We start from the raw sequence: 26,222 nt of genomic DNA, 5'->3' as shown, positions 1-26,222 counted from the left end.
AAGAGCCTATACAAGATGTCCGCTTCCCCGTGACCTACAGAGCCTTGGAAACGACATGCAATCAATGATACGAATCCTATTCCTGTCTTTACCGATGTTCAGGACTTCAAGTATAACACGGTGTAGACACAGAAGCTTGCTAGCAAACGGATTAGGTTAAGACGAAGGCGTCTCATAATCGAAGGACCGCCTTCGTTTAGATATTTGGAAACCTGACTACGTCAACTGAAAGGGATTACGATAGTTATCAGACCGAAATGGAATATACGCCGTATTGGATAGTGGCTCTCATACGCAGCGCGAGCATAGTTGACTACCATTTGCGCTTACAAAGAATTCTACAAGCAAAAACAAGGGCCAAGCAAGGCAGAGCGAGAAAAGGATTTGAAATCCGTTAATGGAAAGTAAATTCATCCGATCATAACTTCTATCGAGGACATTACAATAGCCATTCGAATATTAACCATGAGTGAAAAGTAATCCTTTAGAACAACTCGCTTTCTTTTCAATTATTCGTTTAGAAATCATCCTCATCAGAGAAGACCTCCTCACCACGCTTCCTGTAGCAAGAGATTAGCATGCATTTCGTGAGAACATGGGCCTACAACTTGTGAAAACTTACCTCCTAGCCATACGCTCCTTCTTCTTCTTGCGCTGTTCGGAGCTAGTCAATTTCTTGGCCTTCTTAGGGGCTTCGATCTATTGAAGAAGTTAGAATATTATACTCAAGAGTAGCGGAAGCCACCAAATGGTTTGGTGAAAGAGGGAAAGAAGGGGGAAAAATGGGAGTTTCAACGTACCTTGTTGCCCATAGCATCGAAGGTGTCCTCCTCGTTGACCTTCTCAGTAAGACGGGGACCAGAGCCCTGGCCCTGAACCCAGTTGTGGCCGGAAGGAGTCATCTTTCCGTCGACAACAGCCCAGACTTCCTCAGTAAGGTTCTCAGTGAACTCACGAGAGTGAGTGATGATAACGACACCACCCTCGAAGGTCTTGATGGCCTTGGAAAGGGCACCCAGGGAGTCACGGTCAAGGTAGTTGGTAGGCTCGTCCAGGACGATGACGTGAGGACGCTGCCAAGAGCAGGCGGCAAGGACAACCTTGACACGCTGACCACCGGAGAGACCGCGCATACGAGAGTGGGAAACGAGTTCAGCATCGAGACCGAACTGGGCGCAGTGCTCTTCGATCTCCTTGCGAACCAGAGGACGGAACTGACCGCTGGCAAGGGCCTCCTTCTGATCAACCTCGGCAACCATCTTGGCGTGGGACTGGATGATCTCGTTACGAGGAATCCAGGCGTTGTCGCTGGTCATCATGGGGGTCCACTTCTCGCTCTTCATGCCGATGTTGTCACCGAGCAGGAAGGAACACTCGTACTCGTAAGTGTTCTTGAACTTACGACGGGAGTGGATACCAATGACCCTACGGGGGGTACCGTCGATCTTGTAGATCTTGTCCATGGCCTTCTCGTCCTCATCGGTGACGATCTTGTTGGCACGGTCCATGGTCTCACGGTCCTCACCGGTCTGGAAACGCCACTGGATGTACTCGGAGGGAGTGCTGTCGAGGTGGTTATCAATGTGGGCGAAAGCGTGCTGCTTAATGTAGGCGATACGGATGTTCTCGTGCTGGTAGACCTCACCAGCGGTGGGGATCAACTCACCAGTCAAAACGTTGACCAGTGTAGACTTACCGGCACCGTTAGGACCGATGACAGCAATACGAGATCCCAAAGACACCTGGAAGGAAATATCGGTAATCTGGGGACGAGGAGTACCGGGGTACTGGAAGGACATATCGGAGACACGAATGATGGCCTTGGCCTTGGTCTTGACACCCTCAAGGAAACCGGGCTCGGGGAACTTGAACTCCATATCGGAGGCACCCAGCTCATAGTAAGAGCGAGCGGAAGGAACCTTCTTAACGAACTCGCTCAGGGTACCACGGTAACGCTTAAGCTTGAAGTTACGCTCGTAGTGGATGACGTGCTGGATAACGTTGTCCAAGAACTTGCTGTCGTGGGAAACAATGATGGAAGTGCAAGGGGAGGTGCAAAGGTAGTTCTCCAACCAGGCAACGTTCTTGACGTCCAAGTGGTTGGTAGGCTCATCCAGAAGAAGGATATCAGGCTTCTCGAAAACGGCACGGGCAAGGGCCAGCTTCATCTTCCAACCACCAGAAAGGGCGGTAATGGGGCCGTTGAGCTGCTCACGGAGGAAACCGAACTCTTCGAGCTTGGCTTCGACCTCTTCCTGCTTGGGGTCAAGGCCAACCTCGCGGAGCTTCTTCATGGTCCAGCCAATGACGGTTTGCTCAGTATCGGCAGAATCCAAGTCGTGCTCGACGTAGACGGTCTTGACCTCATCCTTCTTGGGGAAACCCTCAAGCTGCTCGTTGTTGATAGCACGCATAAGGGTGGTCTTACCGGTACCGTTGGGACCGAGAAGACCGTAACGCTGACCACGCTTCAAGCGAAGGTGGGTCTGGTTCAGCAGGATCTTGGCACCATAGGCAAGGGAGAAGGTGCAGTTGCACAGATCCTCACCCTCCTCCTCATCGGAGAGGACTGCATCCTCAGCAGCGGCATCAGGAGAAGCACGTTTGCGGAGGGTCTCGGCAACAGCCTTAGCTTCCTCCTCACCGACAATGGCGGTGATGTAGGGGAGAGCGTTCTGAGTCCAGCTCTCAACCTCGCCAACCTTCTCGTCAACAAGCTGACCAGCGATGGCACCGACGTAGTTGATGACGGCCTCGGACTGCTTGACCTGCTCGGCAAACTTGGGGGAAAGGATGTCCTTGAGGATACCAGCAACGGTGGAGATGTCACCAGCGGTGGAGATCTCAGGGATCTTGCCATCCTTGACATCACCGACACGGCTGAGGGTTGCCAAAGCCTGCTCGGTCTTGCCACGAGCCTCAGGGTCGGGAAGGGTGTCAAGGTTGTGAGTAAGACGAGGCATCAACTTAGGCAAGAAAGGAGCGACGATCTGAGGGTCCTCGACGAGCTTACACATGTTGTCGACGATGACAGCAGACTTACGCTTGATGGCAGTCTCACGCTCGACAAGACCACGGTCAAGTAGGGGGACCATGATAGCGAGGGTAGGTCCAGTGACATCGGAAACGAAAGTGGTGGCACCGAGCAAGTGAACGGTCTCGGGGACGTTCTCAGGCTTGGAGATACACTTGATAAGCTCGGGAATGAAGCGCTCGATATCCTTGTTGACGATAAGACCGCAGACCTTCTCCATGGTGGAGTAAGCGGCCTTCTTGATGTCGGCCTTGGTATCCCACATGGCCTCGGAGACAGCAGGGATCAGGGCGGGAACCTGGCAAGAGACCTGAGCGGGAGCGGTCTCAATGAGAGAGTTGAGGCACTCAAGAGCGCACAGCTTCTCAGTCCACTTCTGGGCAGTCTCGAGAGACTCGAGGATAGGAGGAATGACAGCCTTGACGGCGTTGCCGTTGATACCCTTGACAATGGCAATGGCGGCACTCTGAGCGGCGTCCTTGACGTTGGTCATCTTGTCACCAACGGCAGTGAGGACAGGGCGGAGAAGAGTGACGAGGTGAGGCTCAACACCGGGGGCGATGGTGGCGTGGGAAGCAACGGCCCGGATAGCGTCACAAGCGCGCTGGCGGGCATTGGCATCCTTCTTGTTAGAGAGCTGCTTCTTGAGATCTTCGGCGAGCCTAGGTTGCGTTAGTCAACTGATTCGAGAAGATTTTTCTCTCGAAGCGGGGTATCCAACATACTTCAGGGGGAGGGCTTGTTCAGGGATAGGGCCGCTAAGGAGGTGAGCGATGTTGTCGGTAGCGGCGTTGACCTCATCCTGCGAGGAGGAAATGTTGAGGTTCTTGAGCAAGTCCTCGAGGACAGAGAGAGACTGAGCGGTCTCCTTGCTGGAAACAGCAGGAACCGAAGAGGCAGCAGCAGCAGGCATTTTGGGCGTAAGAAAGTCGGAAATCGTAAATTCGAAAAAGAGGAAGAATGTAAAAGAGAAAAAAAGCAAGAACGGTCAAAAAATCGTTCTATTAGGGTATCTCGATAAGAGGTGACGGCCCACGAAAAACTGTGTCTTGACGAAGCAGACACAGAACACGCTCTAAACGGCCGAAGGGAAATCTAACTTTTTGATTTGTCTAAAAGACAAAAGGGAAAAAAAACACAAGTTTTCACAAAAGAGAGGACCAGACCTCTTTGAAGGAGATAGGAGGGGATATGGTAAGAGGAGAGAGGAGGAGGGGAAAAAAAGTGGATGGGGATGGATGATATTTATCGGTTTGTGGACTACTTTTTCGCCGCCCAACCCTCCAAGAGAGGCAACCATTGCAAAAAATTTTTTCTTTTCTCCCACCATCCCGCGCTAGACCCGGAACCGGGTTAGTGCCGATGGCTGTCGAAGCAACCAAGCCGATAGGGCCCGTGGCTGCGTTGGGATCAATCAGTGGCTGATGATTGGTCCACTGGTGGGATAGGCAAAGCCGTCGTCTCGCCCGATCAGAGAGTTTTCTGGTTTTTTGGTCTCGCCAATCTAGGCGGACAATCCGAGGATGCGACAAAAGAACCTTGGGAATTAATTTTGACGGTTATGAATAAATTTCAGCAATCGGGGTTTTGCCTTAAAGGAAAGGCATTGATAGGCGTCGCGGATTCAATAAAGTAATTTCGGCCTGAGGCGACTAAAAATACTACTCTGTTACTAGTATGAGGATGCCGTTGTTTCCGCCAGTTGGCCCCATTGCAACTACAAACTACTACATCTATTAAGGGCAAACGGGCAACAAGGCTGTCAGCCCCTTGACAAGGGATTCTGTACTCCGTAGTGAATCCTTGAATCACTTTTTCCTGATCAATATCTACTAGGATTCTCGGGCGGTTACAGAATTATGGCGACAGGCTGATGGTATCCCTCCGCCCTCCAACTAAACTTACTGGCGGTAGGATAGCGCGCATCCCTTGAATATCCTTAGCGGGCTAGGCTAATGTATTTCAGTCCCTGACAGGGCATGAATCCGGGGATGCAACATTGGCTAATCCACCATGATTAGTGTCCGTTCCCGTGTGAATGAATGGGTTGGGCCTGCAGGTGCTGGTGCTATTTCTGTTGCCACCCTCAGATCGCTCCCCCAGACTTTAGGTGGCGCAGCCGAGTTTCTAGACATTCGAAGCCTTCTTTGGATAAAAAAAAAGATAAAAATAAAAAAAAAAGGAGAACTAAATACGAGGAAACACAAGGCGTTTAGAGTTGACCAGAGCCATGGACTATTGAGAGCCTTCGCCGTACTCTTCCGTCATCTCAAACCTGCCGCGGGTTATGGATGGCTGAGCTGATATTGAATTGTCCCAACTCAGCGTTTGCTACGTTGACATACATAGTTGTACATCACAGTGATTCGTGTCGTCCAGGCCGCCGTAAGCGACTAGATAATATATTGAACAACTGTCTGGTTCATGTTCCATAAGTACAAGCAGCAATATCTTCTGGTAGTCTATCCTTTTTCTTTTGCGCCGAATTGGGACCTACAGTAGTTGATCGATTGAAAGGGGGATGTTAGGAGTACTTCAAAGATGGACTGTTCTACGACACGGAGCCCAGATGATACTTCTTTGACCAAAAGAGAAACAAAGCATCCAGGGATATATTCGGGGGTCGACAAGTCGACCGCTTACTCGTCGCAACCCAACGGCTGAAACGATGGCTTACATGTCGCAGCCAAGTAAGACGACGTATCACCGCCAATTCGGATGAGAGTTAAATCACACCGCTGAATGCGTGCTTTTCATCCTGGCAGGCTATATCCTGCGTTAATGCCTGTGATATGTACACAGGGGACGAGCGTATGCAAGACTATGCAGCGCTGATGATCTGTCGAACTCCAGACGGAGAAATGATAGTCAAAAAAACCCTTATCGTCAGTATTCCTTATCGACCATTGAATTTTGACTTTTTTTTCGTCCCATCCTTCACGCTTAAGTTCAAATCTCCGGATTTTCCCACTCCTTATCCTTATCCCCCGCGAAAACCTCGGAGATGAGTGGCAATAAGAAAACAAAAGGGGAACGTGAAAAAAAATTTCCTCCTGTTGAAGTAAAATTTTCACGAGCTAATAAAACCACCCAGCGAATCATTCTTTGACCCATAGATTCATTGTCTAAAAGTTTTACATTCCTACTATGGAGTAATATTTTTTCTTTTCTTTTAGCCAAGGTTTGAACGAATCACCCTTACTTGTGATTCATACTAGACAACGTAATCAAAATTATCCCGTCATCATCTGTTGTATGGTTGAAGTGCTATCCTTTCCATAGTCGTTCTAGACAGTTCCTCAGGAAGAAGAATAATAATGAAAATCTTTTTCTTTTACCCCTATAATCCATGTTATTTTAATGATCCAGCACTGTACTTACTCTCTTACTCATCTAATTCTCACCACCAAATGACTATTCAATGATTAGTAGCACAGTCATCATTACTCGTAGTATTGCCTACTATTGCCACTTGACACCAACCCACCAATCAATGTTGTTCAAATGGAATTTTCCCACTTCAATAATAATAAAAAAAAAGAAACCAAAGCTCGCCAGTCCTGTCCGCCTAGTGTATGTGCATGTCTACCTAGTGTGGACCAATATTGCCTTTTTAGTAGCTACTGGCAGCACATGAATTCGCCACTTCTGTCATCGCAAGCTTAAGTGGTTCAACCTCTTATCGTTTTTTGCCTTATCCGACAGCTTCCTAACTTCTCAAGAGCCTTCTACTAGCACATTCACAGTGTAGGGAGGCTATCGGGTCATACCATCCGGCGGCACCACTCGGTATTTCATCGGCTCAAGCCCGCAAAACCTAAACGAAAAAAAAAAAAAAAAAAAAAAAAAAAAAATTCAACGGCGTCATATATCCCGTGATTATTCTTTAAAGTTGTCGGATTCGACCCGCAGAAATGAAAGTATCCGACGCAGAGCAGATTCGCGTGTGGCGATATGGTATCTCAAAGACCAATGGGGCTACCATACTTGATGTCATTGTCCGTGTTGTCTTTTCCTGATTCTCAGAGGTTCCACTCTACGTTAAGCTCCTAGTCTTGTTCAAGTGGAGTTTTTTATACACAGTAGGTTGGGTAATGCAAGCACCATGGAGGCATGTGGCCATTATGATTGGCAACCAAGGAATGCAGCTATACGCTGTCTCATAGTCTCAAACTGCAATATTGGTTCACCTAAGGATAGGGACATACAGAAAACGAAAAGCTTCAGCAACAACAGACCAACACTAATACCAGCTTCTGTTACAGATAAGATATCCTGTTCCTGCTCTTGTGGCCATGATAATGCAAAAAAGAAGTATCACTGGTGTTACCACATCGTTTGCCCCTTATGAGCCACCTAATCACTGGAAGAGGAGCTTGAGCTCGAGCTCGACGAGCTGGAACTGGACTTGCGCTTGTGGTGTTTCTTATCCTTTTTGTGCTTTTTATCTTTCTTGTGCTTCTTGTGACTGTTTCACAGAGTTAGCATGCAGAATCTAATAGATATTCAGCAGATAACGATCATGTATGACAGACGTACGCTTTGTTGACTAGATTCGCGCCTGCAGCTCCAACCAATGCACCTCCTGCCGTACCTAGTAGTCCACCCCCAAGCTTATGGCCAACGAAACCACCCCCGGCAGCGCCAAGAATCGACGAACCAAGCCCTCTCTCCCCTTCCTGTCCCGCCGGGCCAGGGGCGTGTCCTGCGTGAGATGCGTAACCCGACTGCGAGCTATCGCCGTAATATGAAGCACTCTCACCCTGGCGAGATTGCTGCTGGGGGTAGGGAGAGTGGCCACCGGCTTGCGGTGGGTTCATATACGAGCCTTGTCCGTGGCCATAGTCGCCAGGATAACCTCCTTGCTGGGGGCCGGCACCGTAGGGTGGGGGGTAATTCTGCTGCTGGCCGTACGAGGGATATTGGGTGTGAGGTTGCTGATCGTACGCAGGCTGAGATCAGTTGTAACATGAAAGTGTTAGTAGATAGTGAGAAGCCAAGAAATAGTTCCACTCTCATGCAGCGATAGCCGCGGTGGATGCATGGTCCCAAGTAGTACGTGTAGGGAGGGAAGACAGCACTCAAGTTTGACATACTGTAGATTGATAGTAGCCTTGCTGCGGAGGCTGCCCATATTGGTTTTGTGCAGGGTAGTTACCTGGCTGGCCTCCATATGTACCATACTGGTTATTGCCATGTGGCGGTGCCCCGTACTGATTGTATTGGTGGCCACCGTACTGGTCAGACATGATGAGTACCTGGGTAAGCTTATAATGTTATGAGGCGTGCAACAGTATGTGGATCGAAGCCAAGAATGCAAGCCAAGAGAGGAAGTCGAGAGCCTTAGGTCAGACAATTATTGAGGCTACTTTTTCTACTTGGGAATGACAGCTGACAAGTGAAGGAAGGAACAATGTGGCTTCGCGGGGTAAAAGGGGCTGTGTTAATCAAAGAACGACCCATACATAGTACAGAAACGGGAGTTTTTAAGTCGATCGATATCATGTTAGAGAAGTTTCTGTATTTAGTAAATACTAGCAAGTGCATCATAATGAGCATTCCCAATCGCTCTCAAGGTTGACTATCGATCGTATAATATCTCTTTCCCTTTGCCACAAAGACCCTTGTACTCCCGTATGTACGGAGAACTCTGATATTCGCTTTGCTCCGATATGAGAAACTGGGAACCGTAACCGCACCTGATGAAGTCCCAAAAACCAGCTCCCCCAGTATCCATGTCTACAATGATCGAGAAAACATAGAGCGACGGCTTTATTGATTGTTAATCGGAGGAACACAGGCCTGTAGTAATAGGCAAGGTTTCAGAGCTGATCCGATATGCATCTAAGCTAAATCCGGAACCTCCGATTTTCGCTACTTATCCAAGTGTACCTGGTCAATCAGAATTGCTAGCAATGCTACAATACTATATCTATTGTCTAATTCCCATCAATATCAACTTGGTTCATTGTATATAATCCAGGCTGATAAAACTTACAACTAGAGTCTGGCCTCTCAAGAAAATTTACCTCTTTGACGACATTGCCAAGCTACCATTTATCGTTCTCCATGTTTACCTATACTCAATCGTTGTTTACAAGACGCGCCTTGCTCTTCGGGAAGTCATCCCTCACACAGTTATCGAATTATAGAGCACTATCCTTCTCATCAAGAGTCATGTCTACAAATGACTGGAGCGCCACTCAATATCTGAAGTTTGAAGATGAGCGGACTATGCCGGCTCGCGACCTCCTTGCTCGGGTTCCTCTCCAAGCCCCAAGAAGAATAGTTGATCTGGGCTGTGGACCGGGCAATTCAACCGCCGTTTTGGCGACTCGTTACCCTGATGCTCATATCGTGGGAATGGATTCATCGCCCGACATGATCCAGAAAGCGAAGGCGTCTCTCCCAGCCTATGAGTTCAGCGTCGAAGATCTGCGGTCCTATTCTCCGCCTCCGTCAGTCGATCTTTTCTTCTCCAATGCTGTTTTCCAATGGCTAAAGAAAGACGAGCGGATTGCAGTCATTAAGGGCCTAATGGAGACTCAACCCTCTGGAGGAGTGTTTGCCTTTCAAGTGCCAGACAATCTAATGGAGCCCTCCCATGTCCTGATGAGGGAGGTTGCCATTAATGGCCCCTGGGCGTCCACTCTCAGCAATGTTGGCAGAGATACCTTTCAGTCACCACAGGAAATATATGATCAACTGAAGGATTTGTCTTCCGAGGTGAACATTTTTAGAACTGAGTACTACCACTCGCTTGAGGATCATAAAGCCATCGTGGAGTGGGTAAAGGGCACCGGGTTAAGACCCTATGTTGATCCATTGTCGCTGCAAGATAAGGAAGAGTTTTTGAGCGAGTATCTGAAACGATTGGAGAGTGCGTATCCCAAGTTGATCGATGGTCGGGTTCTGCTACCCTATCCACGCTTGTTTGTCGTTGCGGTCAGGAAATAAAGCAGGGTTTTTATAACAGACGACCGAGTCAATAATGCTTACCAGATATGCCCTAAGTTAAAGACGGAAGTATTGCTCAGCAATGTCTATAGTATACGAGCTATGTACAAAACATCAGTACGCATGCTAAATACAAGTATATTGTCAGAGTTCCTTCCTATTAGAGGGGTCAATATCATCTAGACTACTCACTCGCCTGAAGAAGACAGCTATCTACCCATCTCGAGACTCAGCTCGGATAGCCCTCCCTATGCATGAAGCTAAAGGAAGAAGGTGAGCATGCGCGGACTGTCTTATCATTATATCGCTCGTCGGAATAAAGGTGGCTTGTATGGAGGACTGCCGTAGGACAATATTTAAATCTTTCGCCTGGCCCAAGCAGCTTGGCAATGGAGGCGTTGGGGAAAACCAGGCTTCATCCAATTTATTGGACCACGGGGAGGAGAGGATACAACCAATGAATATGCCCAAGTCCCGTTGTGGATAGGAGAGAGTGAGATGGAAGCCTAGAATTATCTGTAGCAATAGCGGCTTATAGTCTCAACGTGCAGCGGTATCTGGACGAGGCAGGCTTTGCCAGTTAATGTATGCGCTGATGGTCATAATGCGACTGCAAATGAATCACTGGAGCATGGACTTGGGACATAATGATTACTGACTTCGTATAAGTTGGTGATATTCTCTCACTTTCCTGCTTCTGAAATGGCTGATGCTCGGTCACGAAAGAAACAGGGCAGGAAGCTTTTCAGGCGCAATGGATTACTTCGTTTCTAGTGGGAAAGTAATGCTGTACGTTGAGGTGTCCATATAAGGCGGCTTAAAATGATCATAGAAGAGGATATTTTGTGATAATTGGTATGGTCCTGACCACACAAGAAATTATGGTATCTGGTAGAAATACACTCGATTCACAATCGAAAATGCCCAGTCGTTCTTTCTCAGGTTGCTCCTTCGTGTTTGTAGCTTTGACTGTTATCGATCAGGCAATGGGATATGTTTTATTACAGATTTTCTAGGGTGTTGATTGACCCTGCACGTTCATGTTGCTAGATATCGTATTTACACCAGAGGCGTTGTCATACCTTCATTAGATGAAGAGTCGTAGGTCCTGGAATTTAGAAGACCTTAAGTCTATATCTAACGGTCACGTTTTCTGGGTGATTTGTCGGACTGCATGCGCGAAGGTCTTCCGTGTAGCTTCCTGTATGATCTTTTGTCTTTGATGTCAAAATCGAGGAGGTCATGTGGGCGGTTGCTTCTTTGCTCGTTGATTATATGTTTGGGTTCTAACCCCATTTCAAAGGGCGTCTCCCGGAATGGCTTGCGGCCTCTATCCCGTATTCCACCAGGAAGCAAACCAGTTGGCGTCGTAGTTACCTTCCCTTGTTCATCAACGTCCTCAAATATTTCAGGTGCGCCGGGAATGCCGAGCCTAAGCGTTGGCTTGGCCGGGTCCCATGTAAAGGTGTGCTTTTTAGCAGTCTCGTCCCACTCCATGTGTGGGATCAGGCACAGTGTGCGCCTCCAGATTCTTTGCATAAATCGTCTCGTGATGACATGAGGGCGTCCTTTGGAGTAAGGCTTGAATGTTGGGCCTTTTACAGGACCATCTTTTAATAGTGCTCTTAGATAACTGCGGGTTAATCGCCTAATCTTCTTTTGTCTTTCGGAAAGGTTCACTGGTTTCCTCCATTCGGGCGGGTTCCATGGCATTTCTCCTGAAACCAATCCTTGCAACATGCCCAGGTCGGGGTCAGGTAGTGGCGGAAGGAGGTGATCGAGGACATCAGTATACCAATCTTTCCGTATGTTTCTCCTTCGTGACTTGGCCACTCCATCTCCCCAGATGCACTTCTTAGGTATGGGCGGCTCAAGGTGTTTCACTTGGCGAATGTTTAGTTGCGAGAGAATCCCGTTGTTCTGCTGGGACTTCAGAAGCTCCATCACAATTGATGGAGGTTCCCAGCCATCTTCATATTTTTCGGGTCGTTGAAGGGCCTCTTCCACAGCCGTTTTATTCGCAGGAACATCGGGGGCAATCAAAGCGCTCAGTAATTCCTTCCTTCGTCTCCCTTTTCGTCCGTATGCCATTCGGATGACTTTTTCGAGTGGCTTGGAATATCCTGCATTCGCCCGCTTCAGTAATGACAGGGTATCCTTTACTTCATTAAACAGAATGATCTGCCGCTCGGCATTCCATCTAATCCATGGACGTCTTTCTTCTATCACGTAACGTCGAAATCTTTGAACAACAAAGTCATGCAGATTACATTTCGCAACGGGGTCTGGTAGGTAGGAACATTGGCGAAGTAGGGCACGAAAATAATGACGCCATGAATGTTGTTTCCATGGATTGACGAGCGCTAGTTTCGCAGCTGCGACGGCCTCCTTCCTCCCCATGTTGTAGGCCAACGATGTACATGAGCTCGGAAGAACTTTGACTGTCCGAGGCGGAGCTTGGGAAATAACATGACTCGACCGTTGTTAACGCGAAAACCGAAAACGCTAAACCCAAAACGCGACTAAGTAGCCACCCCGCGACTTTCTCTTCGTTGTCGAGGCTTGCATGACTAGTTCAAGACGCAAAAGTGAAGAAGACTGGTCTCTGATCCTTTAATACAATTCTCTAACCTTCTTGGTGGGTGATACTGTCTTCTTGAACGGGAGACGTTCGGGTCCAGCTGTACTATCCCTTTCGCGACCGGTGCGCTAAACCACGCGCCTCTTCGCCTCTTCGCGCGAATCCGGTCGATCCTTAGGATAGGTGCATTTCCCCACATGCCTTGACTCCCTCGCTCTGCTTTTTTATTTTTATATTTTTTATTTTTATTTGTTTCTGCCCGGCAAAAAGTTGTTAAGCTATTTCATTCGACGAAGCTGAGACTCTTAAGGATCTAACCGTCAGATATATGTGTAGGGTGTCTGGGTTGGGGACCCCAATACCGAAGTTAAACAAGCGCAATGGCTTCCAACAGTCACCACCCACCGCGTCCAAGCCTACCCATGTCATATTCTCAAAGTAGCATTGGGTCTGCCAATGGGATGTCATTTTCGCAATCGCAACTTGGCTCTTTCAATGCTTCCCAGTCCGTGGCAACAACTCCTCGAGGCACACCCCCTCCGAAAGGATCGCAACAGTCGGCAATGTCTTTTACCTACTCGAATGGCCTACCACATGGTGCGCGAGGTAGTTTCAACGGCTTTGAAGACATGAATGGTTATGGGGCAATGGTGACATATCAAGAGGAGATCAAGCCTCAAATCTACAGAGTATGTTCTATCCTATCTTTGTGTGACCGCGCGGTCTTTACTTTTTGAGACCCATTCCATGTTGACGCCCCTTGTTCATATATAGGCAGTTTATTCCAATGTTTCTGTCTACGAAATGGAAGTCAATGGAGTCGCTGTTATGAAGCGTCGTTCGGACTCTTGGTTAAATGCCACCCAGATCCTCAAAGTTGCCGGCGTTGTCAAGGCGAGAAGAACGAAGACGCTCGAAAAGGAAATAGCGGCTGGTGAGCATGAGAAGGTTCAGGGAGGCTATGGTAAATACCAGGGTACATGGGTGAACTATCAGAGGGGCGTGGAACTTTGTCGCGAATACCACGTCGAGGAAATGCTGAGGCCTCTTCTTGAATACGACATGGGTCCCAACGGCACCACTGGTTCCGCGCAGGACTCTTTAGATACTCCCACGAAGGAACAGGCGATGGCTGCGCAGAGAAAACGGCTCTACAGCGGCATGGACAATCGTAATATGTCTCAACCACAACAGGGTACTTTCTTCCAGAACATTTCTCGCACCGCCGCTACAGCGGTCAACGCTATGAGTAAAGCTCGCTTTGATTCTCCTGCAGCAAGAGGTGTCGATGGCAGGCGATCAAGTGTCATACGGAAACCTTCGAATCAGACGGGTAGTCAAGAATCGCAGCTCCCTTTCGCCAGTCAACAGAGCATGTACAGCATGGCATCTGACAACGGATTCGGAAATAACATCCACCACAATGGTCGACACTCCCATGATACCTCAGCATTTGATCACGATGAGCTTGTTGAACCTCCTCGCAAGCGCGTCCGGTCTTCTTCCAACCATGCACATTCGTTCGGACTCCATTATGAACCTTCGACGTTGTCGATGACTGAAGCAACCCCAACCGAACCCAATGATTCCTTTTATCAAGATATGGATATGTCAACTTCTATGGCTGATGGTAACAAGCGCGGCGTTGAACCTCTTCCTCCAGCGACAACTCCAGAAAGATTCCAAAAGATGAAGCTCATTATGACCTTGTTCCTCGATAAGCGGACCAAAGATTTTTCCAATCATCCTGCCTTGATGCAGCTAACTGGATACGACTTGGAGACTCCGCTCGATGAGTATCGGAACAATGCTCTGCACTGGGCTGCAATGCTTGCTCGTATGCCCCTTGTTCATGCTCTTGTCGAGAAAGGCGTTAGTATATTCCGACTTAATGGTGCAGGTGAAACTGCATTACAGAAATCTGTAGGAACAAGGAACAATTATGACTATAGAAGCTTCCCACGCTTGCTGCAGGTTCTTGCTCCAACGATCGACATGGTTGATTACAGTGGGCGAACTATTCTTCACCATATCGCCGTAATGGCTGCAACAGGCGGCGGCGGCCATGTGTCAGCGAAGCATTACTTGGAGGGTTTACTGGAATTTATAGTCCGACATGGAGGCAGCTCGCTGGGCCAACAAACCCCGAGTGGGCTCGAAAATGGAACAAACATTGAACAGCCCGGTGAGGTCATTACGCTTGGCCGATTTATTTCAGAAATCGTGAATCTCCGTGATGATCAAGGTGACACAGCGTTGAATCTAGCGGGGCGCGCACGTTCTGTGCTTGTGCCGCAGTTATTGGAAGTGGGCGCAGACCCTCACATACCAAATCATACTGGTCTTCGGCCTGCGGACTATGGCGTGGGTGTAGATATGGTTGATGGGAATTCGCAATCTCAGCAATCTGGAACCAAGAATGATTCCTTTATGGACCAACTAGCCAAAACTAAGAAGGAAATTCTCGATGGTAAGAAGGCAACTACATTGATCGTCATAAAGATCTCGACCCACTGACACTTTGTGTAGCAACACTGGCCCAAATTAGCACGATAGTACAGGAAACACTAGGAGGTCTTGACAAAGAACTGGCCACGAATCTCGCTAAAAAACACGAGAAGTTTGAGCATTGGCATTCAAAAATCCGCGAGTCAGCGAAAGCTCGGCAAATTGAACAGAAACAACTTGACGAGCTCAGGCGCAAAGCCTCAGATCGTATAGGACTGAGCAGGCGCTTCAAAAACCTTGAGATGTCATCTCAAGACCTGCTTGTACTTCTAAAGAACATCCATGGTGATTCATATGATGCATCGAGAATGATGTCTGTCGGTGATGCTGACAAAGACTCTGGTATCGATATCGACAACTTCGAAGTTATCTTCCCGGAGAACTTTGATCCTACCTCTGGGTTTTCCGAACAACAAACTGCTTTCTTAAACTCGTTACCATCTACCGCGGCTCTACAGCAACGGATACAAGGTTATGAAGGATTTAACGAAGAAATCATGAATGAAATCGACCGCCTCAAATCCAAGAATGTGGTGCTAGGTCAGAGCTATCGGCGAATGGTCATGGCCTGCACTAACTGGACAGCCGAGCAAGTTGACGAAGCTGCCGAAGGTTTGACGGAGTGTGTTAAGGAACTGAACGATAACCCAGTTCCCGAAGATGAGGCTATCGAAATCTTGATGAAGGACCGTGGTCAGGATTGGTAACATCATCTACGCAATACGAAATACATACATCACATATGAGCCAGCTTTTCAGAGAATTCTCTCCCCTTTGAAATCGCTGCAAGATTACGAACATCTTTTTATTTCATGGTATTTCATTGTCTTTGGATTCGGTACAAACGAGCGTTAGTTCATATGGAGCTTGGTGTTGAGCATTCTGCACGTTTATGCATCAATGTCTGTATTTACAGATACCCTAACAGCACATATAATGGGTTTTGAATGGTGTTATGCTTTTGTTGTATCTATAGATATATGCCTGGTAAGGTTATATTGTCCTCTTGGTTTGGGAGATATATATATATATATACACCAAACTCCGGGCAGCATTATTATGTTGCCGTGTACTTGCTACTGAGCAGGTTGGGTTTGCTTCAATTGAGATAAATGACTTTATGGAAGTCATTGATTTGTCTTTCAATACAATTCAGATCCCAAGTGAGACTTGATATCGTTTGGTGTACACTACGCGTGGCTCTTGTACCACAAGGTGTATACCTACTCTCAACTATAGTATCTCAATTAAGCCTCGCGAGCATGAGCATGTTCTCTCAGGATCTCATTCAGCCCGTCCCGCTGTACACACTCCTCGAAATGGAAGCTCCGCGCCAAAGAATCCAATTCCGCCTCATTCATGCCCCGGAACAACTCCGCAAACTCATCCGCAAAAGAAGCCGCCAAAAACGTCTGGAACACATTCCGTAATAAATGCCTCTCCGTATTCCATGGCGTAGGATATGTCTCTTTCGCCTGAGGACTGACCTTGTCAATCCATTCAACAAGCGGTTTCAGCGCCGCTTCGGGCTCAGCGCTCGGCCGTCTTCCCCAGCAATCCAGCCAGAAATTTTTCTTCTTCTCTAGAAAGGGCTGGATGGTTTTGTTCCATTTGCTATCTGGGCTCGTGTAGATCATGCCTTGGAGTCCAATGTCTTTGTATAGCCAGATGGACCAGTGGATGTTGTATTTGTCATAGATGCGGAGCTGCTCGCCGAGGAGATTGTAGCGTTCTTGGTTGATGATTGAGGCTTCTGGATCGGCGTGGGGGTCCGCATAGACGGGGCCGAATTCGCCATTCCAGATTGCTGAGCCTTTCTCGTTCAAATGTTGGACTTTGCGGAGATAGGTGCGCTCTAGATGAGCTTTTTGCTCGGTTGTGCCCTTGTAGCGTTCGCCTGTTGGGAAACCCATTGACTTCATTTCATCGTTAGTGTTAGTGTTCATTTTGGATTAGAGTATGAGATACGGAGCAATGAGAAGGAGCGCATACAGCGTAGTCATGGATGGAGTAAACACAGTTCGGAAGGACCTTATCAAAGCCTTTCCACTCCATGGCAAACGTATTACCATCTAGCCACAGGATATGGTCTGGGTCAACGGCACGGATAGCCTTCTCCACCCGCTCGTAAAACGCAGGGAGTCTAACATGCTCGGGGTCACACGGTTCGTTGAGAGGATTATACCCAGCGACCCATGGGTTAGACCTGTATCTAGTCGCAATCTGTTCCCATAGCCATACTGTTCTGTCCTGGTGGTCCTTGTAGTCCCAAAATGCAGCGTAACTGGTAAAGTTATCTGAATGCCAGTCACCATTTTGACCGCCAGGAGCCGTATGCATGTCCAGTATAGTGTAGATATTCTGCTTTGCGCACTGTAATCGTGATCAACAGTGAGCGCTGTTCTTCGATCAATAAATTTAATATCGGTCCCATGGGAAAGCCTACCAAGTCTACCACTCGATCTAAATGTTTGAACCCGGACTCTTTGAGCACGCGTGGATTCATATCATCCTCTAGATGGCGATAGTTGAAAGGGATTCGAATACAATTCAATCCCAGTCCGGCAAAGAACTTGGCATCCGCCTCTGTGAAGAAATATTCTAGCCATCTGTCAAAGAAGAACTCGTATTTCTCTGGCCCCAAAACTTTCTTCATTGCAGCACGGTGTTGCGACTCATGGCCTGGGTATCCGGTAATAAAGTTCTCCATACTAGAAGGGTCACGGTATTAGTATAGCAAGCTGTGGTACCAGGAGTAGCTGGGAGCGACGTACTTCATCCATCCTCCGATGGCTGCACCCCGAAGGAGGACCTCTTTGCCGTCACCATCGACGATTTTGCTTCCTTTAACTTTCAGAATCCCAGAAGACATTGCAGTGATTTTCTCTTGATCCGATAAGCGATGGGTATGGTGGTTTCTTGGAGACTTATCGGCCTCCAGTAATCTCTAGTGATCAGGCGTAGACGTAGAGGTTACTTGACATGGCGTAGAGCGGCCGCCTTAATAAACCCCCAAGTACTCCTGGTATAACGGCAAAATGCATGTTGGTATGGGCAATTATTTCGCATCTTGGCTTCAGCTATGCGGGGTAAATTTCGTGTCAACTTCTTCTCTGATGGGTGATGATCTGAAAGCTATGTGGATAAAGGATGCATTTAGGCTGAATAAACCGTTATGAAGACCGATATTGCCTAGTAGCCAAGACTCTAAGCAACAGTGTATCCAGGCTTTGAAGGGTACGATCGAGATCTGGTGATTGGTGGAAAGTAGCATCGCTCGGGAAATGCTCGCCGTTCGTATCAAGAAATGTATAGCTTCCGAGAATGTATCACAAACATTCCCATTCTGTCAGTTGAAGCTCATGGTTCATTTACCCACTATGGTGGGTAATACTTACCACCATGTGGAGGAGTCACACTGTCCAGCCACCACGGCCCTATGTGGTACCAAGTCGAACTACGTTCACTTGGTAAACCTTTCTGAAATGGATCTCGTTCGGTCCCGGCTACACCAGTAAAGGTATTTATATAGCTCTTCGGACGCGACATATAAGCGTTCGACGAAGTTTTTCCGGTGAACTGGGAATGACGGGAGATGAGCGGAAGAAACTACGATGAAACAGAAGCGAGTCACGGCGAATGCCTTATCCAAGCAAGGTAAACTGAAGCATCCATCCAGAGTTAGCATCGATGGGGATCAAACAGGTAAAGGTGTTAATCACCAGTATATCTACTCTAGGGCAATCTAACTGCAGATACCGACTTCTATGAACCATTTGACAGAACAAAGAAGTCATCTCTTTGAAGCTGGAACCATTGGATGATCTGATTCGTCCCATATCGTTGTTGCCCGGCATGGCTGACTGATATGGAAATATGGCAGTCGAGATGCCGGGCAACCTGATGGAGATCCCATGTTTCACTACTGCGGAGAAGCACATTCAAAAGCTGGTACGCCTCTCGTATCACCCATGCTGATTGTCTGTACCACAGATAAGATTGTATGTAAGCTAAAGACAGGGAGCACCATGTAGCTATAAAGTCAAACACTCACATATACCTTGTGACTCGTTGGCTAACCCCAAGCTGCTCAAGTCGAGTTTAGGAATTCGGTAGCCAAAACGGTAAAAGACAGACTCGCTCATCCCTGTCTGCTGCAATGCATACACGCCGTGGAATGCATTCTGAGGTCTACCTAGTACAAATGATAATGCACTATACGTTGCTCGTCTTCCTTCCTGGTTTCTGTCTGAGATAGAGTTTTTGTTCTACCAGGATTGCAGACTACATACATACAATTGTGCCACTGCTCATATTTTGTAGTCGAATATATGTTCCACAGGAAGTTACTCGTACGACGAGGTTATACCACGGGGTCTGAAGTAGTTAAGCTTCCACTTCTCAATTATAAGCTCCGAAACCAAGATTATCAGCTGATCTAGACTATGATTTGGGTATTTGAGGGCAATTTGTCCCTTCAAATGTTATTACACCATTCGCTGCTCACAAACTACATCATGGATCTCAAGGAAAAGCCAGCTCTGTATGCCTTTGCCCTTGGCATCTTGATCCATATACTTTACTTTCGTATCGGCGAGCATCATCTATATCCAGCTAGGTACCTTTACGGCTACTTCGGATCATTCATCGGTATCGCAGCCTTTCTCTACCACGCGGAAGAATTCCCTGTCAACTTGGCGATTTCCAAATCCTTGTACCTGATATTCACCCATTTACTTGGTCTATACAGCAGCCTCGTGCTATACCGTCTCATATTCCATCCACTTCGGCGATTTCCGGGACCCTTTTTATCAAGGGTTTCAGTGTTCTGGTTATCGGCCCAACTTCGCCACAAGACTCTCTATCGCAAACTTGCCGACCTCCACAATGAATATGGTGACTTTGTTCGGGTAGGGCCATCAGATCTCTCGATCATCCATCCTAAAGGCGTTACTGCCATCTACGGCTTCAAATCTACGTGTACTAAGAGTGAGTGGTACGATGTCTCTGCACCACTGAGGTCACTTCACGCGCACCGCAATAGGGCTGACCACGACAAACATCGCCGTACCTGGAACCCAGGGTTCACTGACCGTGCCCTGCATGGATACGAGAAGCGGATACAAGTATATAGACAGAAGCTCATCAACCATATCAAATCGAAGGAAGATGACAAGCCCGTAAATGTTGGCACATTGTTCACCTGGTATGGCTATGATGTGATGGGCGACCTAGCATTCGGCCAAAGTTTCGACATGTTGGGAAAAAGTGCATCCCATTGGGCCATTTTGATGATACACGATATGCTCAAGCCGGTGGAGTACCTGATGCCGATATGGTTCTTCCGACTAGTGTTATCCATTCCGGGCACCGCCAAGGCATTCTGGAAGTTCAACGAATACTGGGGCCAACTCTTCAAGATGAGGATGGTGGTATGATGAAAGAACAATTCGTCCATTGAGTAACCATACTAATGGGACTAGACGAAGCAAGATATACCTGATATCAGTGCGTGTCTGCTGGAACCGCTGAAAGGACGGGCACCAACACCCGACGAGTTTAATGTGCTGCTCGGAGATGCGTCTTTGATTATCAATGCAGGGGGGTAAGTCACCACTAGTATGACTCTGTGTGTGCTCGTTACCCACAGCCATAGGGACACTACGGCGACGACTTTGACGACAATCATATACGAATTGGCCCGTCGTCCAGAAGAGGTCCAGAAACTCCGAACCGAGTTAATGGGCTGTACCACTGACCCGAACGGAGAATACACTCAGGAAAGTCTCGCAGTCCTGAAACATCTAAATGCTGTTATCAACGAGACACTCCGCATACACTCTCCAGTTCCGAGCTATCTCCCACGGAAGACGCCGCCGGAGGGAATTAACATCGGTGGCACGCATGTGCCAGGGAACATGCATGTATCCTGCCCGCAGTGGGTCATTGGTCGATGTAAGCAATTCTATATCAAAGCATTTCGATGGTATTCTGCACTAATGAACCTTCTGTCCTAGCCGAGAGTGTCTATCAAAATGCCCAGGACTTTATCCCTGAGCGATGGTACCTGTATCCAAAAATGATCAAAGAGAGATCAGCCTTCGCCCCGTTTACAACAGGTACGTAGACAGGTGAATTCTCCCGACTACCAGATATCAACTGATATTTCAGGTCCTTACACCTGCATTGGCAAGCCCCTAGCCCTTATGAATATCCGGGCAACTATTGCTCGACTAATAACAACATTTGATATGAGACTACCACCTGACGACGGACGAGCCCTCGAGAGGAGCATGAGGGAACATTTTTCTATCTATATGGCAGAGGACATCCAGGTACTCTTTCGGAACGTGCCGTGTAGTTGATCTCGGATAATCGCAGTTTCTGCTATGACACCTTTGTACGCATGCTGCTGCTATCCAGGTTCGCGCTCCTTCGGGCGGCACCACCTGGCATAACTTTTAGGTAACATAAGGAACAATTTGTTGATCTAAGTGCTTGGAAAGATTAAGTGACTTGGTTTACTACGAGCACTTGTCCTCCTCTAACGAACCGAGATTGTCTAGACGAGAGTTATACTGTATCGCGCTATGGTTCCCGTTGTATCACATGGAGCATGCATAACGCCCAAACACGATGTATACTACGCACAGCTTACAAGTGTTGGCGGAGATGTAGATCGGCATCTTATCAGCCTTAGTTAATCCAGTTTGCGACCAGCGACGTGGTATCACGTCGTGGACAGTCGCTTGGCATTAGGTCACATAGCGTCCCGCGTGGTTGGTACCACCCACCGATTGATTGTATGAAGTGAGAATCCTGAGTCATGTCCCCCAGCATTAGGGACAAAGAAACTGATAACATCATTGACAGGCAAAGTCAAAATATGCGCAAACCTGACCCACTAGCCGAAGCATGATTAAATTGGTTCCTATTGACCCTTGCACTGGAATCAAGGAAATGATGTAACTCAAGGACGCACCGTTACATAGACCTCGGGATTGTGTGCGAACACGAAGTTGTCTGGAAAAGCTTTTCCCTCCGGCTGGGCCGAAAGCCAAGAGGGATTAAGAGGTTCTGGGCGGAAAACAAGAGTTGGGTAGGAGAACACAAAGATACTTCGGCGGTTCCTTTTAAGGCATGTGCCTAGCCGAGTTATAAGTTTGGACTAAGAAACTATACATCCGCCCGTGCGCTTCGGGAAGCAAATGCCGTCGTATCACATGGCGCATATGGTGACACTCATGATACGGGTGACTTGGGACCGCAGCTATTCCAGCAGCTGGAAAGTTGTTTTGATTGTGACCGCATCTGTCCATGCCGTTGCGGGAAGCTCACCAATCCGGTCGGGCCATGGCCGATATGCCGGCGTGGATGGGTCTTGTGGAATGAAGCTGATCAATCAAAGTTAGCTCTTACGGTCAGACTTTACCGTAGTGATCCTTGGTTGTGCGGACTAAAGGTTAACAGGAATGACTAAATCCGCTAGTGAGCTCCTACCCCGCGGGCGAGGACCATGGCTAGAGAGTAAGCACCGAGCCTTCGGCTAGTTTGTTCTCTTTGACGCCGGCGGCGGCATCGGAGAAGCAACGAGAAGGGAGTGTGTATCGGTACCGTTGAGATAGCCAGAAAATGGGCGTGAGAAACGATAAAAAATGGCGTCAAAATGGAGAGCCTCGCACATTCAACTACCAAAAACCTGGAGATAAAGATGAACGTGGAGAGCGCTTGGCATGGTCTGGAGTAAAAGCTTGGCGATGTGATGGGTACTAAAGAGAGAGATCAATCCATGGGTAAGCTGAGCCTAACCGTCAGATGATTGAATCCACGATGATCCCATCATGCATGGAGCCAGATATTGGTCTTCCCGCAAGGAGTATGCATTCATGACTCGGACTACTGTCCTCTTCCCGTTTTGCAATCCATGGGTCATCTGTTCCACGAGAACTTCCATGCCCTTGAATAGGAAATAGGCCCCCCAAGCGTCACCACCATCAGTCCTTACAACCTCATCCCGAGGTTGACGATCGGCAGCCACCCCAGCGACAAGGATGGAGAGGAAACTTTGCGGGGCCCCTCCTTAGCAGTATTTTGGGCGCAGGGCCTTGAATCCTTCTATTTTGAGCTTTGTCGGAGATTTAAATCGGAGATCTCTCTCACCCCCTCGCCTTTTGAAAAGAATTTCCTTTTTTCTTTCCCCCGAGCTTCCCCCTGTTCCAGTCTCATCTTCTTGTACAAAACTCATCCATTGCTTTCAGTCGTCTCTTGTGCTGCCTAGCTGGCTTCTTTCACCATGGAGGCAGAAGCTCATGAAAAGCCTCCTGGTGGCAACCACGCTCCATCGCCGGACAACGATGAGATGGAACACCTGAGTATAGGAAGATATCTCTGGACGAGACTGCCGACGCTGATACCACCGATGAATCCCGCCCCTAATCCATTTAAGGCGCTTGCTCTTCTCAATAGACAACAATGGCTTTTCTTCTTGGTACCTCTGCTAACTTTCACCTCTGCTGGGCACAGCTAACCGCCTCTAGGTCGCGTTTCTAGGCTGGTCGTGGGACGCATTTGACTTTTTCACGGTTTCTCTAACAACTTCTCAATTGGCAGAGGCCTTCGATAAATCCGTTTCCGACATCACCTGGGGAATTACCCTCGTACTCATGCTTCGATCCGTGGGAGCCATCACCTTCGGAATTGCCTCCGATCGCTGGGGTCGGAAGTGGCCGTTTGTTGTCAATAACGTCCTCTTTATCGTGTTGGAGTTAGGTACTGGCTTTTGCCAGACCTATAAGCAGTTCTTAGCTTGCCGCGCTCTCTTTGGGATTGCCATGGGTGGTCTTTATGGAAATGCAGCAGCAACAGCGCTCGAGGATTGTCCCTTGGAAGCGCGAGGTATCGTGTCTGGCCTGCTCCAGCAGGGGTATGCATTCGGTTACCTGCTGGCCACTGCATTTGCACGGGGATTGGTCGATACCACTTCTCATGGATGGAGACCGCTGTACTGGTTTGGCGCCTGTCCTCCCGTTTTGATTATTCTCTTCCGGTTGTGTCTGCCGGAGACCAATACATTCCTTCAGCGGCAGGCTACTCGAGAAAACGTTCGAGGTGGAGTAGCGTCATCCTTCATCTCAGAAGGTAAAACAGCTCTGAAGCGGCATTGGTTGCTCCTTATTTATCTCGTTTTGCTGATGGCGGGTTTCAACTTCATGGTGAGTCACTGCTCTGGACGACCTAATTTGAGATTTTCTCCTAAGACTTTTGTTTATGTAGTCGCACGGATCACAAGACCTGTATCCAACCCTCTTGAAAAGCGAGTTTAGCTTCTCTGCCAACGCAGTGACCGTTACTCAGGTTGTTGCCAACCTAGGAGCCCTCACTGGTGGGACACTCTGCGGGTGGGCAAGTCAGATCTTTGGGCGTCGGTTTTCTATCATCGTGATCAGCATCGTCGGTGGTGCGCTTCTATATCCCTACACCTTCGTCACCTCAACCGACGTCATGGCCGCAGCGTTCTTTGAGCAGTTTTGCGTGCAGGGCGCGTGGGGAGTGATCCCCATCCATTTGATGGAGCTGTCTCCGGGAGCAATTCGCACCTTCACGGTGGGAACGGCCTACCAGTTGGGCAACCTGGTCTCGTCGGCCAGTTCCACGATTGAATCCACGATCGGCGAGCGCTTCCCCCTGCCACCCACTAAGACGGAAAAACATCGATACCAGTATGGGAAAGTCATCTGTATCTTCATGGGTTGTGTGTACGCCTACACAATTATAGTGACCTTCCTAGGGCCGGAGCGCCTGGGCCGCCAATTCGATGTTGCGCATGATACTGATATGGCGGAGGTGGCCGCACATCGTGGGACGACTACGGTGGGGAAAGGCGCCGAGAGCGACGTGGAGAAAGGCACTGTCTCTCGGATTGAAGGATAGTTACTGCATGTTGGGACTGCATATACATAATTGGTTCGACAGTTGTAGACAGATAGTTGAAGCTTTATTATTTGGCAAAAGGTATTGTGTTTACTGTTCTATAGTCCATGGATGGGCTGTATTCACTTTTCAATCGGGCATGGATTCATCCGATCTCTAGCCCGCCCGGTATCTTCCCCGTGGAAGCCGAACCCTACTACCCGATATGTACAGTTTCTTTGTCCCTCATAGTCGCTTTCGAAGGCAACGCGAAGACTAGACCTATCGAGACGGGCATGGAAGTCAGTAAGATTTGATCATGCCCAATACACAACTCAAATGATCTTGTGGGATGGAACGTAGCATCTGAATCTGCTTAATTGTTTATCTTATATGGTCAATGCTCATGAGAATTGGTCACATGGAGGATTTTCTTCATTCGCCGCGGACAAGTTAAAGAGCTTTGGAAAGGAACAACCTACTACACAACGCATCAAACCCCATCTCATCGGGGGGTGCTCGAGTAAGGAACGTATGCACATACATACCAGTCGTCGGGGATATTCCTCCCTTTTTGTATGACGGGCAATTTTTTTTTCTCTAAACAAACCCCGCATTCTGACCGTCAAATCATATAAGGTTAAGATGTCTTACGTTCAAGGTTGCTTGTCTTACACCCTGGAGTCGGCAGAGAGGAAATTGCCCTTGGTTGGCCTTAAATTATTGATGGGGGCACGGGGATGGCGTGCTCTGTCTCTGTTCTCTCATTCACCAGCCTTCGAGCAAACAAACATTATGATCCTCTACAAGATTGGCCCCTAGTCCAAGAATAGTATATCTATGCTATGATCGCGAGTGGATTCGTGTCAATCGCACCCTTTGCATCCTTAATCCGTTCCCACGAACTAAAGATGACGTTGCCCTGATACCGTATTGAGATCCCTTGTACCCAACCTGCATGCCTCTATCGCCAATGTACGGTACCAAGAATCAATCAATGCAGGCGCTCTTGTTTGTTCCCTCACTTGATCGTACGATGGTGTAGAGAGAAAAGTACTTAGTTTAAAAATTCGAATCAATATGAACCAGAGAGAGAGAGTGCCGCGTGCATCCGCCAAGAGAAGACCGGAAACGGGTTTTCCTTGTCGTTAAGATAGAGTATTGCTTTATCGTGTGGGATCTTAACGTTGCGCTCGACCTCACCCCTTCTTCTCCAGGGTGATCGCTGTTCTT

General features: G+C 48.2%; 8 protein-coding genes across 8 annotated transcripts; 4 read left to right on the top strand and 4 right to left on the bottom strand.

Moving 5' to 3' along the window:
• Positions 1–383: 383 nt before the first annotated feature.
• On the bottom strand, positions 384–4,281 carry BDV37DRAFT_237583 (putative translation elongation factor eEF-3). Its single transcript, XM_032080752.1, has 3 exons — positions 3,760–4,281; positions 801–3,696; positions 384–699 (listed from the first exon to the last, which is right to left on the bottom strand). The coding sequence occupies exons 1-3, from the start codon at positions 3,945–3,947 to the stop codon at positions 619–621; spliced, it is 3,165 nt and encodes a 1,054-aa protein (XP_031946253.1). The 5' UTR covers positions 3,948–4,281; the 3' UTR covers positions 384–618.
• Positions 4,282–6,895: 2,614 nt separating this feature from the next.
• BDV37DRAFT_237575 (putative glutamine-serine rich protein MS8) lies at positions 6,896–8,559 on the bottom strand. The gene is made up of 3 exons (XM_032080751.1): positions 8,131–8,559; positions 7,574–7,986; positions 6,896–7,502 (listed from the first exon to the last, which is right to left on the bottom strand). The coding sequence occupies exons 1-3, from the start codon at positions 8,281–8,283 to the stop codon at positions 7,391–7,393; spliced, it is 678 nt and encodes a 225-aa protein (XP_031946252.1). The 5' UTR covers positions 8,284–8,559; the 3' UTR covers positions 6,896–7,390.
• On the top strand, positions 8,540–10,140 carry BDV37DRAFT_237574 (S-adenosyl-L-methionine-dependent methyltransferase). Its single transcript, XM_032080750.1, has one exon. It carries the CDS (start codon positions 9,104–9,106, stop codon positions 9,989–9,991), a length of 888 nt encoding a protein of 295 aa, XP_031946251.1. The 5' UTR covers positions 8,540–9,103; the 3' UTR covers positions 9,992–10,140.
• Positions 10,141–10,946: 806 nt separating this feature from the next.
• BDV37DRAFT_137352 (uncharacterized protein) lies at positions 10,947–12,585 on the bottom strand. Its single transcript, XM_032078801.1, has one exon. The coding sequence runs from the start codon at positions 12,389–12,391 to the stop codon at positions 11,129–11,131; it is 1,263 nt and encodes a 420-aa protein (XP_031946250.1). The 5' UTR covers positions 12,392–12,585; the 3' UTR covers positions 10,947–11,128.
• Positions 12,586–12,622: 37 nt separating this feature from the next.
• BDV37DRAFT_237569 (putative APSES transcription factor (MbpA)) lies at positions 12,623–16,185 on the top strand. Its single transcript, XM_032080749.1, has 4 exons — positions 12,623–12,755; positions 12,909–13,261; positions 13,347–15,042; positions 15,102–16,185. The coding sequence occupies exons 2-4, from the start codon at positions 12,953–12,955 to the stop codon at positions 15,785–15,787; spliced, it is 2,691 nt and encodes an 896-aa protein (XP_031946249.1). The 5' UTR covers positions 12,623–12,755; positions 12,909–12,952; the 3' UTR covers positions 15,788–16,185.
• Positions 16,186–16,295: 110 nt separating this feature from the next.
• Positions 16,296–18,064, bottom strand: BDV37DRAFT_294517 (glycoside hydrolase family 5 protein; the record flags this gene model as incomplete). Its single annotated transcript, XM_032089646.1, has 5 exons — positions 16,296–16,996; positions 17,073–17,453; positions 17,527–17,791; positions 17,855–17,964; positions 18,047–18,064. 5 exons carry the CDS (start codon positions 18,062–18,064, stop codon positions 16,328–16,330), a joined length of 1,443 nt encoding a protein of 480 aa, XP_031946248.1. The 3' UTR covers positions 16,296–16,327.
• Positions 18,065–19,597: 1,533 nt separating this feature from the next.
• ftmC (cytochrome P450 monooxygenase ftmC) lies at positions 19,598–21,445 on the top strand (the record flags this gene model as incomplete). The annotated part of the gene is made up of 5 exons (XM_032086053.1): positions 19,598–20,512; positions 20,564–20,685; positions 20,737–21,035; positions 21,098–21,199; positions 21,252–21,445. The coding sequence occupies 5 exons, from the start codon at positions 19,598–19,600 to the stop codon at positions 21,443–21,445; spliced, it is 1,632 nt and encodes a 543-aa protein (XP_031946247.1).
• A 1,334-nt stretch (positions 21,446–22,779) lies between these two features.
• Positions 22,780–25,072, top strand: BDV37DRAFT_294511 (sugar transporter family protein). The gene is made up of 3 exons (XM_032089645.1): positions 22,780–23,568; positions 23,618–24,292; positions 24,354–25,072. The coding sequence occupies exons 1-3, from the start codon at positions 23,374–23,376 to the stop codon at positions 25,008–25,010; spliced, it is 1,527 nt and encodes a 508-aa protein (XP_031946246.1). The 5' UTR covers positions 22,780–23,373; the 3' UTR covers positions 25,011–25,072.
• The last annotated feature ends 1,150 nt before the right edge of the window (positions 25,073–26,222 follow it).

This window comes from Aspergillus pseudonomiae (genome assembly GCF_009193645.1).
Source record: "Aspergillus pseudonomiae strain CBS 119388 unplaced genomic scaffold BDV37scaffold_4, whole genome shotgun sequence".
In the NCBI taxonomy this organism is placed as follows: domain Eukaryota; kingdom Fungi; phylum Ascomycota; class Eurotiomycetes; order Eurotiales; family Aspergillaceae; genus Aspergillus; species Aspergillus pseudonomiae.
This window is presented reverse-complemented; position numbering and strand designations above follow the sequence as displayed.